This window comes from Etheostoma spectabile, chromosome 17, assembly GCF_008692095.1.
Source record: "Etheostoma spectabile isolate EspeVRDwgs_2016 chromosome 17, UIUC_Espe_1.0, whole genome shotgun sequence".
Taxonomy (NCBI): Eukaryota; Metazoa; Chordata; class Actinopteri; order Perciformes; family Percidae; genus Etheostoma; species Etheostoma spectabile.
In genome coordinates, this window is record NC_045749.1 from 7,118,376 (window position 1) to 7,130,377 (window position 12,002).

General features: G+C 41.7%; 1 protein-coding gene across 1 annotated transcript in view; it reads right to left on the reverse strand.

The window, feature by feature from the left end:
- The window catches only part of akt3a (v-akt murine thymoma viral oncogene homolog 3a), a 59,182-nt gene extending 53,513 nt beyond the window's left edge, over positions 1 to 5,669 (reverse strand). Inside the window, exons 1-2 of the mRNA XM_032540969.1 lie at positions 5,425 to 5,669; positions 804 to 1,207 (exon numbers count right to left, since the gene is read on the reverse strand). Coding sequence (XP_032396860.1) covers positions 804 to 849 — 46 coding nt within the window. The 5' untranslated portion in view covers positions 850 to 1,207; positions 5,425 to 5,669. The remainder of the gene's footprint in view (positions 1 to 803; positions 1,208 to 5,424) is intronic.
- Between the last annotated feature and the right edge of the window lie 6,333 nt (positions 5,670 to 12,002).

Below are 12,002 nucleotides of genomic sequence, written 5' to 3' on the forward strand. Positions count from 1 at the left end.
AATGTGAAACTCCGCTTATGTTGTGGACAGTACAATTTTGGTTTTACAATCATCACAGAGCTTCTTTAAATCAGTTTTCCACTGTTTCTGGTTCAGTTTGACCCTACTACAAATTACTTTTCACCTGTTGCAGCAGCCACTCACTGGACATTAAGCAGTGTGAGTTTCTGAGAACAGGAAAGTACTATCTTTGCTACATGTTTTACTTTTACAAGTTTTTTATTTAACCATTTCCTATTTATTTGGTTGTAAACAGGATATGCTGTCAGTGCCCCCCTCAACTCCACCCCAACCAACCCCTCAACCCCATGTCATATGACTCTCAGTGTCACTATCCAGAGCTTAAAAACAACTATAATACCTCAGAGAGACAGAACTAACTTCATTTTACAGAGTAGTAGACACGCTGGCCTGACAGAACACTGCATCAGCAGTGTAACTACAGGCCTAGTAGATGTTATTAACTGCACACACACACTTGTGCATACAAATACATGCACATACCGATGCACACACTCTTTTTCAGACAAAAACTGATTGCAGCACATAGAGACTTAGTAAACAAACAGCCAGCCAAGCTTATAATAAAGAGACACATCTCTGTGGGGGAAAACACGCACATACTAGTACACTACACAATCAGACATCCATGCATCACACTCAATCGCAAACACTCACATCCTCCCACCGGCACATGTGGACATGCGGCCAGGCCCTCAGTCTAGACAAGAGGTAGAGAAGAAGAGAAGAGAAAACAGAGGTAGAGAGTGGAGTAGAAGAAGAGAGGTACTAGATGTACTAACCCCGTTTCTGGAGCCATCCCTCTCTAACGATGGTGACATCGCTCATGGTTCCTTCACGCCGAGTCTGATGCCGCTACACGCCTGCTCCACAGAGAGAGAGAGAGAGAGGGAGGAGGGGAGGAGGGGAGGAGAGGAGGAGAGGAGGAGAGGAGAAGAGGAGGAGGGGGGGGCCGGCTCTCCCAGCCTCCACGTCACTCTCCCTCCCTTCCTTTCCCGTTCACCCTCTCGTTCGCGCAATCTCCCTCTCAGAGTGTGTGTGTGTGTATGCGTGTCGTTTTGCTTCCTGTTGTGGCTTATCTCTCTGCCTCCCTCCCTTCTTCTTCTTCTTCTTCTCCCCCTCCTCCTCCACCTCCTCCTCTCTCGTTCCCTCTCCAGACCTTCCTCCTTACCAGCAGTGACTCAGCCTGGAAGGAAGTGAAAGGAGAAAAAAATAAAGAAAAAAGAAGGCATGGATTTATTTTTCTCTTCCTCTGCTGCTCCGTCTATCCCCTCTTTCCCTCCAAAACCCTTTCATACAATCTGACAAGACAAACAAGTATTGTGAAGACAAATGCTTCCTCCACTCTTCCCCATCCAATCATACACCCAGTTCCTCTTTCTATCACTAAACTCTCCCTGATAAACAGGATGAATGATTGCAGAACTCTTGCTGAAGCAATAACTGACCTTGGTTGCCAAACAAATGCTCCTGAGCTCTGCCTCTCATTCATTCATAGATATTTTTGTGAGCAGGGTGTGCTGTGTGCAAAAGCCAATCTACTTTTCTGAGCGTCAAATTATTTTGTGTGCTTGTGTAGGCTGGTTTGTCTATATGTGGGAGGTGGGAGAGCATCTCAGGACTGTGGAGTAGGGCTTGGCTATAAATAGCAACAACGGCAGTTAGGGATGCTCTCACACTCTCTTTCTCTCTGCCCAAATCTCTGCACCTCTCTGTTGTCAGACTCCTATTCTCCCACTCTCCCTCCCCTCTCTCTCTCTCTCTCTCTCTGTCTGCATAGCAGCCACGTTCACCTCAAATGCACCATAATACACTGTATTACACAACGCGCAACAACGACACTGCTCAGCCCGAATGGAGACCAGCACTACGACAACTAGGCTAGCGGTCATAGCCATCTAGCTGGAAATCAGTATTCAGATCAGCTAGTGTCTACACTGCTGTAGACACTTGGAGGGACTGCAGCGTCATAAGAAATGAAGGCTCAAGAGACGCACACTCACACACCCGAGTAGGTGACACAGAGCTTTTTTTTTTATGTTGAGGCAGCAGTATATTGACCGATCTAAAACCAGACGAACACATGCAGACTAGTACAACACTACATTGCTACAATGCTTTCATTTAGTGTAACCTTTTACAGTATGGTATCAGTTTTCTCAAATTTCGGTCCCTTTTTCATATTGCTTTGTTGCCAAAAAGATGGGCTTGATTACACAGAATTATTAAGAAGCAGAAGAGTGGAGTCCTCCCATCCTAGCCTTGTTGCAAAGGTTTAAGTAGGCCCAAATTAAAGAGATGGTAATCTACATGATAAGCACAAACTGCCAACAACTTGTCACTGAAAACAATTGGATTTCAGTTAAGTTCAAGTCTACACCGATGCTAGAATTAACACCAAATGGAACACAGACCATCAATTGTGTTTCTTTGCTGTTTGCTTTTTAATTAGGTAACTTTGCTGTTTTATATGATTAGTAGTTGAATATATTCGGGCTTTAAACTGTTGGATGAACACAACCAACAACGATTTATATGAAGACATCTTGGGCTCTGGGAAATTGTTATGAATTGAATATTGCTTATTAAGAGTTCTAGATTTAAATCAAAGTTATACAGACTTTTAGACTATTTTTCTTATACAGCTGCATGTGTTTAGACCCGAGTTAATATATGCAAACCTTTTTGTTAAATTAAATAAACAGTGTTGTATAAGGTAAAAAAGGATTGTTGCTCTATTGATACCAAAATTCAAATGATACAAAGCCCTAGTAATTAGATCCAAGGGGATCGAATCCTTTTTAGGCACTGTACAGTTCTGCATTAAGCTTTAAGACTACAGTGTAATTCAATGAAGCTTCAGTTAGCTTTAACCTTAATCTGGACAAGCATGGCAGGAGCAGAGGAGACGAGAGGAAACAAGAAGAGAAGAGAGGAGCAGAATGTCCAGACAGTGGCAACCCCTTGTCACCAGGGCAGCTGTTGCTATGGAGATATGCACTGCCATGATGAACCAACCATGCCAGGGGAAGCACCTGCCAGACAACATTTATTTCATGATATTTCATTCCAGAGGCAACAACAGGAACAAAAAAATTACAAGGAAAGGAAATCGTGAGAAAACAAACTCAGAATCACAGGAAATAGAGACAGAAACAGAAGGCAGGGACCAGACAGTAAGCCAGTTAATCAATCTGGATGTATCAAGCAACACCGCGAGGCAATAAGGGAATGCAAATAGAAAAAACTAAAACAATCAAAACACAGCTCTGACGCATTAAGCATGACCAGGGTCTTTCTCATGGGTGGGCCAAATTCTCTGGGCGGGCAAAGATAAGGGGGAGATAACATTGCCCCTTATGACATCATAAGGGCAAGATTACCTCCCCCTTTCCAGATCGGACCATCTGAGCTTTCATTTTCTCAAAGGCAGAGCAGGATACCCAGGGCTCGGTTTACACCTATCGCCATTTCTAGCCACTGGGGGACCATAGGCAGGCTGGGGAATTCATATTAATGGGAAAAAAACCTCCTAAAGTGACATTTTAATGCCATGAGACCTTTAAAGACCACACCAGAGGTTCACATGTTTTAAATCTCAACAACTTTCAACCATTCTCCAATGCGAGGTTGCTAAATGTTTTCATTGATTTCCTTTGTGCCTACACACACACTCTTGAATAAACTGTTTTCAAAACAAATCACTGTCTGGAACTAAATTACTAAATATTAATAGAATGTTGAAATGCAGTAAATAGAGCAGAATAATTATTGATTGTGGTGGATTTACTGTCTCAAGTCTCTGCATGTAGGCTAGATTTGTATACAAATCCACTGCCATGAACTAAAACCCTAAACATATGATATGCTTTGGAAGGTGGAAAGACACACTATATAAAATGGGCTAAATCATGCAAAATGATTGCTGTGGCTCTTTGTTACAAATAGTGTACAGAGGGGAGGACATTACAGTATAATATTCATAACAGGTCCGGGTTCCTTCCTCCCACCCTCCTTTCAGGCCATGAACACATCATCACCTCACCTTACCCCAATCATACCTCATACAAAGCATCAGAGCTCACATCTTCTTCCTAAAATGCAAGCCAACCTTTGGCAGGACCTCAAATCTTAGCCATTCATCACGTTTTTTAACTGTACATCTAACACATGTCTGACGGATCAAGCACTTGTATTTTAATCAATATAGCCGACAGCACGGGTAAGAGATTGTGTTTTAAAAGCACTTCAGACGCTTAGGATTCAAGTCTATTTTCTGCAGTCTTATGCATATAAATACAGTGACTGAGTTTTGGGCTGGGAGCGCTGGCTTAATGCAGGTGACCACACTACAGTTGCTGAAAGCATTCATACTGATTTAGGACAGAAGCTACTGCTGCTGCTGCTGACACTACGTATAGTAGAGCTGAAACGGATGTGAAGTTGAGATCAAAATGAACGCCAAGTTTGAAGATTGGGTATGGTCTGAACAAGAACACCAGAAGTAAGGGGAAAAGAAGTAAAAAGTCTCTAGTTCTCAATTTTCTAACATTTTATAGACTAAGCAATTCACTGAGAAAATTATCAACAGATTCATTGATATTGAGAATAATTGTTAATCGCAGGCCTATGTGTACTTTAGACATGAGAAGACAATATAACAGATGTGAGCAAAATGTGTCTTCGGGAGGCTATTTGGCCAATTAAAACAATGGTTTTGTAAACATGTGAAACATTATGTATGGCTGGGTATCATTTGAAACCTTTTGATACTTTTCTTTAATACATTACTGTTTGTTTTTTGTACAAATCCTCTTCCATTTGAAAAAATGTTAAATATATGTTCAAATAACAAGTAGCCTAAGATTAAGAAACTGACGAAACATTTGACAACTTGTGCAGTCCCATATCAAGCCACTTACTTACTTCACTACAGCTATTAAAATCAACATGATATACAGCTGCCTCAAACCTTAGGCATGTCATTTTAGTGTGTCTATTTAGCTTATAGGAGACATGTGAACATGTAAATGTTGTTCATCAAACCGATACCCTGCTACTGAGTAACGTTAGACCATCTGCATCGTCTACGTCATGGTATTAGATGGCTGTCAAACTGATGCATGTTGCATGCAGCGATAGACTGTATATAAAGCATATACTCTTTGAAACTTCCGGTCAACAAAACTGACGTTACCTTTTTTCGAGACGTGAACGGACGCAGACTGTGCAACTCTTCAACCGTAAATTCTAGCACAAGCGTTACTACGTCTCCGTCAAATGGTAACGCCCCCACCTTGCAAATGTTATCACGACATAAACACACATTATCCAGCTATCTTTGGCGGGATTTCTGTTATGTTCACTGTCATAAGGGAGAGGCTAGCTAACAGCATTAATTACCTGTAGCGACGGCAGGTGCTGTGGTATTCCCGTGCACCTGCTGTTCATAAACCGCAGGGGTTATTTCTTTTTCATCCCTTCTTAATGAGTAACGGAACTGCAAGGTACACCGTCAAAGTGCTAGCAAGTCAACCGTCCTTCGTCACCGTTACGAGCCGGGCAGAAATAATAAAACTGCACATCACGCGGATTTTCAAAAAGGCAATGAAAGCTATCGTTAACCGCAGCCAACGGATGTTGCACTGTTGACTTTCAGGAAAACTCGTGACGTCACCCGGAGAAACGGCAACCCCCTATTCGCTCACGCACAGCCGCGCGTGCGCGCGCACGCGTGCACACACAAACACACACACACACACATCCTACCGTCTCGCCTCGTCTTCCGGTTTTCGGTCATAACGGATTCAGCTCGGCGTGTGATTCTCCTCTCTCATCATCCCATCCAACATCCCGTGTGTCTATAGACCGTCTAATAAGTCAACCATCGCGAGAATCAGCTGGTGTTAAAGCTGTTTATCTGAGCCAGGCGGACTGGTTCTGGTTCTCTTAATCTATCCGTGGTCCCAGACACCCAGACAGTACACCAGTTATGTGTCCAGTGGTCCAGAGTGGTGATACGTTTTTTGAGTAGCCTATTTCCTACTCATGCCACTTTCTACTTAAATATTGTACTTTGTACCACAATTATTTGACAGCTTTAGGCTTACATTTTTTTAGATTTTTGTTTACAAAACATAGCTTATAAAATATGATGTTTTGTTTTTATATACAAGTTACAGTAGAAACAATTAGCACAGGTGTCACTAATATTTGTATGGCAAGATGGTCAATTCAAGTGAAGCCTACCAGTTATCAATGACAGTGTGACCAAAGTGTGACAGTGAGCCAGTATGCGCAGTATCAGGACCCTTAAACCTATTGATTACTTACCAAGGGTAATTCTAGGATCAGACCTTTAGGGGGCTCAGCCCCTAATAAGAATTTGACACAGATACTGTGCCTTGCAAAAGTGTTAGAAGATGTTCCCCTTTAAAAAAGAGTATGTGTCCACAGTAAATGGCTCAACCAGTCTGATCGGTATACCAAAAACCTGTGCATTTCACATTTAAAAAATTGGAATCAAATAACTTTCTATCAGTGGAGTCATTTATTAATTGGTTAAATTGGATGTGATGCAGCACTCTGACAATTTTGGCAAATTTGGCTGTATTCAAAGCAGTGGATACATTGTTTTTAGGTCCTTGTGTATTTGTTTACATATGTTTAAGTCTATTGTTTATAGAAACATGGTGGCTTCTGAGCAGCTGAGCAGTTACAGTAACTCTAAGTCAATAGGGCCGGCCTTTTAATAGTGCTTTCCCAGTATCTTAAATTATAGTTAGAAGGATCAGACGGCTGCATAGTAAATGACAAAAACCTTTACTCAATAGCTGATCTGTCTATTGTAAACCAAAATGTTCAAGGGACATTTGGACTTTGCATGGACCTTTTTGGACCTTTTTGTAATACAGGTTGTTAGGCCAGAAGCATTATCTGCCCTACTACAGTACTTTAAAGTTGTCATGGGTGAAACTTAAGGGTGCATCCTCCTTTTCTTCCAACCCACTAAATCTCTTCCATCCTTTTACCTCACCCATTTACCTTATAAAAGTACTTTGTGCAATGTGATCACAGTAATATGCTAACATTTTAAATTTGAGAATGATAAATATAATTTAAATTTCGTAGACAGCCTTCACAAAGACATCCTGCCTCATCTGCTCTCTCTTCTATTTCCTCTCTCCCCCTGCCTGTCTCCCCATATGGTGTGGAGTGTGGAGCTGGGCAGCAGTGGCAGAGGGTGTAGGTATGGGGCCATGGCAGGGCACAGAGTGCAGACACAGGTGGACTTAGTGTGTCAGATAATATGTGTGTACTGTTCTGGCCGCTCTTAACACACACACATATTACCATCAGCTGGCTTTTTGCTCCGTGTGCAGAGGGGGGAGCATGGGTAAAAACCAGCAGCCAGGCAAGGTGTGTGCGTGTGTGTGTATGTCGGGGGGGGGGAGTTGGGGTAAAGAGACAGCTTGAAAATGAAAAATGTAACACAGGGGAGCCCTTCTGTTGCTATTACTGTGGCCAGACGTGTCCCATACAACACACACATGTACAAACAACTTAGAGTCAGTCGTCAACTTTGGCTTGCCTATACAATGTTAGTCCTGCACTGTTACAATGATGGGATGATTGGAATGTAATTAGTTCTGCAGGCATTTGTCATAAACCAAAGTATTATATATATATGAGGGAGATGCATGACTGCACCAAATTTCAATAAACTTTTCACTTAAAATGTCAGCCTTAAAGTGGTTCTACAGGAAAAAGCAGGGGATCATTAAAGCCATTAGAATAAATTGTCTGGAAAACATGAACGTCTGTTTTAAATTGTGTGCCAATCCATCAAATAGATGTTGAGATATTTTACAGGATAAGTGAAAGATGACCTGCTGGTGGCACTAGAAGAAATGTCAGAAGATTACCAAAAGCCTAAGGTTTGATCATATTGGCATAATAAATGTCTGTGTAACATTTAAAAAAATAAGTTTGTGCTGACACCGTAACCCTGAGATGGCATGTTTGAATGTCTGTTATCTGTAAAAAGTGAATTAAATGTGTCAGAATGTTTATTAAAGTACTATTTTCCACACCAAGTATTTTTATAAAGAAAAAATAAGACAAATGTAGAAAATGTGGAGAGCTTAGACCTACATACATATTTAATAGGATGTGTGCTGTATGAACCAATAAAAATAAAATACTTCAGTTAATTTAAGTGTATCAACTCTGATATGTTAGTCTCTACATTATCTCTATTTCATAGCAACTTGGATTAACAGTGATCTTATAATATGTGCACTGGTCTGTTTCCTGGGTTCCCTCGAGGCATAATTATGCACAATCTTTGCAGTGGAAGAGTGAGTTTGTCCAGTCAGATCAGCTGTAGAACAACAACATTTTAAGGTGGGATCCTCCAGGTATGTTCTGCTTATTAGTGCGTGATCTCACCCACAAGTGCCACACATGGTGTACAGTACGTTTGTGAACTTCAGGCATGTTAGGTTTCCATATATGTATATGAATGTGTATGTATGGAAGAGAGAGGGTGAAAAGCTCTAAATAGTTTGTTATAGAAATCTGTGGCAGTGTGCATATTTCTTTCCTTCCATTGTACCCCTTTCATTCCTAATTTATTTTATGGGACTTCAGAAATGCACACATTTTCAGAGCTGTATCCTTCCTTCTTTATCGGTGTGTTTGGCCGGTAATCTGTCTTTTCCATCGGGACCCCCATTTAACCGTGGCCCTCAGGGCCAATCTGCCATCAGCTATCACCAAGCTGGACCCCTAGCTCCCTGTGGGTGAGATGGTGCGCTGCAGAGTGAATTACACACACACACACACACACACACACACACAAAGCAAAACTTCTTTTGACTATAACATCCCTACCCCCATTCCCATGCCTCCTGTCGCTGCCCTCCTGCCACACACAAACCCCATATTACCCCCCATGTTTGTGACTCCCTTCACCTCCTGCAACACACCCAACCCCCCTCCACCCCTCCACCCCCGCTACCTTAACTCCAGCCCCAGCTCCCAAAGCCCAGGAATGCAGCAGCCGTGCTGGACGGCCCGGCACCCCTTACCCCTACAGCCCATCCCTGGTCTCTTTGAAGTGGCTTCAGGAGAGAGAGGTCAGCTTCGCCCCGGAGACCCGCATAGAGGTAGAGACAGCTGCGGCCAGACAGACCCTGTGCAGGGGATACGTGCACACAAGAACAGGAACACACGCAATACACAAATGCAAATGCACACACGAGACAGGACAGAGCAGCTGCAGCCACGGTGTTGAAGGTGTGCTGTACAGCAGGACAGCTTGGGAGCCAGTATGGTCCAGCATGGCTCAGTTCTGGGTCACCTATTTTGCAGTACCAGATCACCTGATATACAATATATATATATATATATATATAAAGCTGCCTCCAACCTATAAACTATAAAAAAGTTGCTGTTTTATGTTATTGTTATGATAAATTTCATGTTCATCGTGTTGATGTATCAAGAGAGTGTAGAATAAAACTTAGTTTGATTTATTTTACCATGGAAACATAGTATTTGATTGTCATATAATCACTCACACCACAAATGTATTATATATTAAATCTCAATGACAGGGTGACATCTTTTCATTGCCTGAGACCATCACCATTTACATCATTGTTAGTGTTTTTGCAGGACTTTTGTATTTGATTGCACCACACTGTGTTCTTGTCATTTTGTCCCATTATGTGGTGATGATAGCTTAGTTATAAAAACATATCACCGTGGGAAAGCAAGAAAAGAAAATGAGTTTATGACCTTTTCGTGAGTGAGTGCTGTGTGTTGCAGTGTTTGTCTGTGCCTACATGTGTTTGTTTGCTAGCCTGTTTATGTGCTTGTATCCATGCATATGTCACACACAGTCACACACATCCTCATTTAGTCCCATATGCAGCGTGCATGTGCACCTGTGTGTATGTGGATACCTTCTGCTCTCGTGCAGACAGGTTGCACTCTCCCCAAAAACATCACATCACCCTGACCCTCATCACGCATCACGCACAAACACACACACACACACACACACACACACACACACACACACACACACAGGTATTGTCCTCCATGGCCAACCCCACCTCACACACGTCTCTACCCAAAGATTGGAGCAGTCTGGTTTCTCAAGTTGAGTGTGCGGCTGCTCTGTCCTAAATTTAGGGGCTCGAGGCCAGAGGAGTGAAAACTGATTTTGATTAACTTTACAAGAGTAGCAATAGTACTGCAATAAACTTTTTATTAACGTGATATTTGCAATCTACAATCAATGTTCACAACCAAAAACTCAAAAATATTGTACATTGCCAAAAGTAAAGTATATAGCATTAGACCATTGTTCTGTACTGTACTTTTAAACAAAGATAAAAACACATTATTGATACTGGCTTTTGATTTCCTCTGTTCGATCGTGTTTGAGTCCCAAATAACCAACCAGTCTTTCAAAAACTGGCGTGCAGTATATTCGAAACTTGCACGTCATTGTAAGCTCAGCTTTACTCAAAACAGAGATTGCAGTTTATCTTCAGGCATCATATGTTGTCACATCAACATCTCTTGTCATCCCTTTTCTTGGGAGTACTTTACATGGAAGGCACATTTAATTTCTCTTTCACTGATTGTTGGCTGTAAAACCTTAACAAGATTTTCCACAGTTTGTTTGATTCCCTATGGAATTTGCTGTCAGTTACTGTACATAGAAGCAATAAATTGGTCAAATGTATCTCAGCCTACTTATGCTAATTTAAAGCTGCTATTATCCGGTTTGGCTTACTAATTATGAAAACACTGCATTAAATTGCTTCAGACTAAAAGAAATAAATTGGGAAGTCTTGTTTGAAAACGTTAATTCTTATAATAAAGTTGGAAGTAAGAACATCCCATGAGTAATAAAATCCAATACGGCCCATTATGACTGCACAATTCTGATAAAAGGTTGATGATAAAGCGTTCATAGTTTAAAACTCTCATCTTGGAAACATCTAGTCTGTATAAAAATAATTTCTGAAAGCCCCAGTGGCCCAAGCACCTGATGTCGTAGACGTTGATGCGCAACGTCTGCGACGGGAAGTTGTATTTCCAGTGTGACGGCAGGATTATTTCCGAGTGAGGGTAAAAGCAATTATGTGATTGACTGCTGCTTAGTGGAAGCTGCATCAGTTATGTAGGAGTCATTTTGCACCATGGTTATAAAAAGAGAGAGAGCTGAGTCACAAAGTAGAGGATCTGGATTTACTGCTCAGATTTGCTTGACGTTTCCTTGCGTCATGAGCTAGCAGTGACGGGAAGAATGAGACTTTGTGACTTTGTGAAGAATGATATGTAGGCTAAGGTTAAATTTGTTTACAGGAAGGCTGGGCAAACTGAGGGGTCAGTTTAGGTGGCTTGTCCACTTTGTTATATTTCATTGTATTGCTCTCATGTGAGAAATGAATGAGTGAATAATTTTGTGAGGGTCTCAGTGTTTGAAGACAGATGTTACCTACATGAGGCAGTGGGTGCAGCCAGAAACTTCCAACCAAAATTAACATCTCCAAGCTGGACTGTGTGACATAAACATGCATGTGAATCCTCCTCACACACACACACTCTCTCTCTCTCTCTCTCTCTCTCACTGCTCTTCCAGCAGTGACTGCTGGAGTTCCACCGGGTGCCATCAGAGTAGATTCTGCTCAGTGGTTGGGTCAATGAAGCAGTGGGAGGATGACAGCGAGAGAGGACAGGGAGAACTTTGATCTGTTTTTGTTCCAGAGGAGGGCTGCTGCCATTGCTGAGGTGTGACCTTGACATGTGGCTGAACACAAATGGATTACTGTAGAAATAAGATATTCTGTCAAGGCTGCATTGACAACATATGATCGGTTTTTATAGGCTGTAGAAAATAAAATATATGTTAAATATGCATGTAAGCAGTGCATTTTTTTTTTTTTTTTACCAAATCT